The 6,102-nt window shown below is 42.8% G+C and overlaps 1 protein-coding gene across 5 annotated transcripts in view; it reads left to right on the forward strand.

Moving 5' to 3' along the window:
* Positions 1–6,102, forward strand: part of L3MBTL2 (L3MBTL histone methyl-lysine binding protein 2) — a 31,130-nt gene that overhangs the window by 22,620 nt on the left and 2,408 nt on the right. For 2 of the 5 annotated variants that reach the window (XM_061639246.1, XM_061639245.1), the window contains exons 13-16: positions 1,535–1,617; positions 2,754–2,988; positions 4,019–4,084; positions 5,267–5,434. In XM_061639246.1, coding sequence (XP_061495230.1) covers positions 1,535–1,617; positions 2,754–2,988; positions 4,019–4,084; positions 5,267–5,434 — 552 coding nt within the window. Of the gene's footprint in view, positions 1–1,534; positions 1,618–2,753; positions 2,989–3,985; positions 4,085–5,266; positions 5,435–6,102 lie in introns of all 5 variants that reach the window. The other 3 variants (XM_061639244.1, XM_061639243.1, XM_061639247.1) reach the window with 2 other exon arrangements.

Consider the following 6,102-nt stretch of genomic DNA (forward strand, 5'->3'; position numbering starts at 1 on the left):
CATTAAACTTAAAACATACAATCATGTCGGACTCATGGGCATTGCAGCTTTTACATAGTTTGCTCTTAGCTTTTTTGCGGCCAGTGCAAAATTTGCCACTGCAATTGTGACCTGGTTATGGTTGTCAGCCAGGAGCGCAACCACCCAGTCACCACAAGGAAGCCCTCCTCTGGGGCTAATCAAGGGAGCTAAAAATTTCTTTCTGGGGTTCCTATACAGGGGGCAGAAGAGTATGTACTAAGTCTTCTGGTACCTTACAGCCAAAGACACAGTGTCGCTCTTGTACCGGAATTCCCGCATATCTGCCTTCCAGATAAGCTGTGGGCATTGTTTGAAATCAAGTTCTGTGAATGCTCTTCGCAAGGGGGCAGATGTCAGGGTGTCAAAGTAACGTGGTTTGGCATGATTAAGTTTGAAAAGAGGAAACCAGGATGAGAAGGGAGCTGCAACAATTGTGCCCTATCTTCGATATCATTATCGAAAACCTGGTTTCGAAGTTCAGTGGGGTTAAGGCCTGCAAGTTTGCTCAAGGTGAGGTTATAGATTTCTAGTGTTGGCTGGCCCCCTTGGGCCCATCCCCCACACCGCTGTTGTTCATGCCAGCAGAGCTTTGGGAGGGAGTTGTCATCCAGCACCAAGATCCTTCTCCAGTACCTTAGGTAAGCCAGGTCTATTTTTGCTGCCAAGGATGGAAGGCCAAGGTCTGCTCTTAAGTGGGCTGCTGGTACACGTCGCGGTAGCCCCAAAATCTCTCTCATAAATGTGTTTTGGAGGGCCTCGAGCCTAGATTTAACTGGGCGGGCATGCTTTTGTGGCACAATTGGTAGAATCATAGAATAGTAGAGTTGGAAGGGGCCTATAAGGCCATCAAGCCCAACCCCCTGCTCAATGCAGGAATCCGAATCAAAGCATTCCCGACAGATGGCTGTCCAGCTGCCTGTTGAATGCCTCCAGCGTCAGAGAGACCACTACCTCTCTAGGGAATTTGTTCCATGGTAGACTGCACTCCCTCCATGGATAATTCTGTGGGTAGAAAATCTTGCTTGCATTAGACTGCAAGTGTGAAATTCACAGATTATATTTCTTTTTTGGCATCAAGATGGTGGTTTTGATTATTAAAGGGCAGATTTTAATTTATTACTCCTGCTCTTCTTCCAAGGAAGGGGAGGTTGCTTGGAATTTGGTTTCTCTCTATGCTTGCTCTGAATAGGACGCCTGACTGAAGTTTATTTTCTTTCTGTTTACATCACTGCTGTTTTGGGGGTGTGGGAGGGGTGTACAAAAGCTTGTGTTTATACTTTCATTTCTGCTTGCCTCTGCACTTCTCTGGAAACTAGAATCATTTGATTTTCTGGATAACTATTGCACGGAGCTCTGTCTGGACTCCACTTCAAAAAGCAAACAGTGTGGTTTTGCCATGCCTCACTATAGCTGGGGGTAGACAATCACTTGCATGTTGCCACTACTTTTTCTGCTGCTGCTGTTAATTTTTGGAGAGTGTTTCATCCAGTAACACCTCAACTTCATGTTTCAGGGTATGATGCCAAGACCTTCAGTTGGGCAAGTTACCTAGAAAAGACCAAGTCAAAGGCTGCACCGGCACGTCTGTTCAATATGGTGAGTACCAAATGGAGGGGCATGCTCACAAAAGCACTAGCATGGCCCCAAACCAGTGACTCTGCTATTGAAGAGCAAATGGCCTTATGAGAAGTGCCATGATATAAATTGCTTGTACAGAACATCGTGAACAATTCTGTTTCCTTGAAGGTACAGAAAATGATCAAGGTATTTAGAATACATTACCTAGGTGGAAAGATTAAAGCATTTGGGGCATTTTAGCTTGGGGGAAAAGTAAAATCATTTTGTACTTAGAATTTCAACGGTCCAGGCTGAACACAGCGTCCTTCTTGACAGGCTTTGCTGAAAAGGGATAAAGAAGACAGCATGCATAGTCAAATCTCTTCTTTATAATCTGGACATTGGTACTGTTAATTTACATGCATAGTTTTTCTTCTTCTGCACCTTAATTCCTTCCTTGCCTCATTACAAAACTCATGTTTGGACACTTTCATACCTTCTCCCCCCCCCCAACTGTTACGTTTCCACAGTATTATTATTATTGTTGTTGTTGTTGTTGTTGTTATTATCTTTATTTATACCACACCCTTTTTCCAAACTGGAACTCAAGGCGGCTTCCAGATAAAAATAAGTACACATCATTAAGAACATATAAACATATGAAACATATAAAATCAGCATTAAAACAGGATTAAACTATTATGATGTTAAAACCAAATAGATATACAATTAAAATACTGCAACCCAATTTAGGAGCATACAATTAAAACAATAATATACAGCACCCTCTTAATAATAATAATAATAATAATAATAATAATAATTTATTTTTAGGCCGCCTATCTGGCCGAATGCACGGCCACTCTAGGCGGCGTACATAGATTAAAATAAGATACAACATATAAATACAATTATAACATCAGTCTTCAGTTAATCAGCCCACCCACATCTGTACGTTATAAAACTAAAATTACCTAGGAATCCTGTATGCCCGCTGAAACAGCCACGTTTTTAATCCTTGGCGAGACTATTGACTATGCAGACTATTGACTATGCAGAATTTGGATTTTTGAGAATCTCAGTTGTCTTGCTGGGGCAGGGGGAGTAAGTTTGGAGCCCTCACGGATGTGTATTAATATTTGAGGTTGGGATTATTGTGTTGCTCCTGTTCCCAGGATTGCCCAAACCATGGTTTCAAGGTGGGTGCCAGGCTAGAAGCGGTAGACTTGATGGAGCCCAGGCTTATCTGTGTGGCCACCGTGAAGCGAGTGGTCCATCGACTCCTCAGAATACACTTTGATGGCTGGGACAGCGAATATGACCAGTGGGTGGACTGTGAGTCCCCAGATATCTATCCTGTGGGTTGGTGCGAGCTGATAGGCTACCAGTTGCAGCCACCTGTGGTTCCAGGTAAGAGAATGTGCCTTTTTAATTCCAGCATCATCAGTTTAATTCAAGATGTGTGTTGGTGGCAAGCTGAACTATTGCTCCTCCTCTTACTTTTCTCATGAGAAAGAGATGCCTTCAATCTGACCACCCCATGCCTTTACTGCACAGAAAACCCTGGCAGGTTAAAGGGTAGGAACCATAATGGGCAAGATCAGTAGCTGGTGAGGAACTACAACTGAAATGAAAATAGGAGATCCGTATTTTTGGATGGTAGGGGTGTTTTCTAGCAGATGAGGTTTTAGCCTACTTTTCTTGACCTTCCCTGTCATATCTTTTGCCATTTGAAAGAGGATAAGCTTCAAGTGATTCCACTACAGTCAGCAGAGGTGAGTGCTGATGAATCTTAATTTCCTCCTTAAACTCATTGCAAGCTCCCTTACTGAGCAGCACCTTTCTTGGAATGTTCACTTCCCAACATGATTTATTAGATGAAGTCTAGCATCTGGTGCAGAATTTGGGGTCCTGAGTATCTCAGGTGTGTTTGTGTATGCCCTTTAAAAAAGTTAAATGAAGCTTTTAGTCACCACGTTTGTAAAGACTACAGTACTGTGGCTGGGAGTGGAACTTCTGTCTCCTGCTTTGAGCTGGTTGGGGCCCAAATGGTTATTTAATTGATTCTATTATCAAGACTAGCTTTCATATACATCCAACCTATTCAGCTGAGACTAGAGCAGCCTTTTGGCCATGTTGCTCTATCTTTATACTCCTCTACTCTAAATGACTAATATTATTTGCAAAACAAAATCAGTGCCAGGTCCCAGACTAAAATATGCAAAGGGAGCAAACTTTAGGCTTGTGGGGACATAACTGTCTCCTCTCTCTGACAACTTCCTAGCTTTTTACACAAGGTGTTCTAAGCCTGCTAAATTAATCATGGATTCTTTTACCTGGAAACTTTATGTAGCTGTGTCTTCATACTTAACTGCTGCTTAATTAATGTCTCCTATGTCCTGCGTAGTTTCTGATTATAGATCTGTTTCCTTGGTGTCAGAGCCTCTGTCACCTGAGCCAGCTAAGGAGGTGCCAAAGAAAAAGCGAAAACCGTATGGAAAGAAAAGTAAGTGGCAGATTTGACCCACTTTGTCTTCCTGATGCCTCCCTTTTTTTTGTCTTAATAACACAGCAAGATTTGATGATTTGGCGATTTGGCAGACGTGGCATAAGCTTGCTGCAGCTATTACGCTGCCCAGGACTACCAGTGTACAGACTAGGGACATGCAAAGAAAAAAGTGAGAGACTGCATCAAGATACACAAGATAAGGTGGAACGTTTGCCTGGACCAGCTTCTATTGGGGTGGCATTGAAGCATAGGGTAGCTTGAAATGTGGATGATGGGAATATCTGGCAGGGCATGGAATGGACTGCTTGATAATAGCTTGTGCTTTCTTCTGTATGTTCTTGTAAAGCACCTTGAGCTGTCACTGTTAGAATCAGGATTCTGGGTTGGATGGATCACCTGCCTGACTTTGCTCCATGACAGGATAAGGAACCTGTGGCTCTTGTTGGACCATCATCCCTTTACCATCCAATCTGGGCCTTGAAGGAGTAGGCCCTTTTTGTGTTGCTGGTGAGGATGGCTTGCCAGGAGGTAACCCTGGATAGGACCCTTCTCTGTAATACCTGACATACCTTTGAAGTGGTGATGCAGGTGATTTATTCTGTGATCTTGATTGTGCAAAATGTGAGCTATGGCCCTTCAGGGATGGGCTATAAAAATTGTGTGTTTGAAGCCCTGAGCATTTCTCATTTAAAAGATATATGTCAGTATAGTGGGAAATGAGCTCTGGCAGAATATCTGGAAAAGTGCCACCAAGCAGTTGACTATAATGGGCTACGCGGACCATTGGCCTGATTGTAAGTTCCTTATGTTTCTGTTGAACAGACCTACTAAATAGAATGAACATATGTGAGATTCCCCAGTAAAAATTACATTCAGTAGCATTTGTGTCAATGTGGAGACACTTTGTGGTTAGGGTTTTGTTTGGATGTAGGAATCCTGGCTTCAGAATCCTGCTCAGTTCACTGAGTGGCCTAACCTACCTCACCAGATTATTGTGAGGATAAATTCTGGTTCTCACTGAAGTAGTCAAGCAGTGTTTGGTTAATTTCAACTGCAGTGTGGGCTTGCTTGACTGAATGCTATGCTATACAAAAAAAATTCCCTCCATAATAAGATGAATATAACACATAAAATGGTTAGGTGGATTTTCTTATGACTGCTTTTCTTCTATATACAAAGGAAAAAAGATGAGCGCTAAAGCCCGTTCCATCAAGCAAGCTGCCAAGAAAATGGCTGCCCCAAAAGCAAAGGAGAATACCCAAGCTGCCAAGAAAATGGCTGCCCCAAAAGCAAAGGAGGGCACGCGGACTGAAAGCAAGGCCTCACTGAAACCAGCTTCTGATGAAAGTAAGGAAAATGGGGTGTTGCTTAATCTTGCTTCTTACTCTCCCTCTTTGAGAGGACCAGAGATTGGAAAGATGGTTATTGGGTAAATTAGCTATTTTCTTGCTCAATCTGTCAGTAAAAGAAGTGCCTCATGTTCCCTTTGGCCTGGGAAAACAATGCAGTGTTTGTTCCAGAGATATGGGAGACTGGAGCAGACTTTGCCAGAAATAGGGGTTCCTGCACAAACACACACAAAATCACAAGTCCTGCAGTTGAAAAGGATCATGTAAGTGAAACATACGTCCCTTGAAGATTCAACAGTATGATTGTGTGCACATTATTTTCTTATATGTGCCTGTACAAACCTTGCTAATTAATTGGACCACATCTGTGAACAAATATGCTTGATTTGCAAGTTTAAGTTTTATTTGCACAGCCTGTACATGCTGGTGGCAATGGGGGTTTTTCCCATAATTTTGATTTGATTTTTTTTTTTAGTTCCAGTTTTTATAGACTGAGGCCAGGAGGACTGGGCCTTTCAATACTGGCAGACAAGGGCAGAAGGACCAGGGACCTTCTCTTCAGTTGTGCCTGAACCCATTGCATTGTCTGTGGTGTTGTACCTGTTTTTAAAGAGCAGTTATGCAACGTAGGAACAACTGGTATAGCACAGTGGGGAGGAGAGCCTG

Source organism: Rhineura floridana, chromosome 8, assembly GCF_030035675.1.
Source record: "Rhineura floridana isolate rRhiFlo1 chromosome 8, rRhiFlo1.hap2, whole genome shotgun sequence".
Taxonomy (NCBI): domain Eukaryota; kingdom Metazoa; phylum Chordata; class Lepidosauria; order Squamata; family Rhineuridae; genus Rhineura; species Rhineura floridana.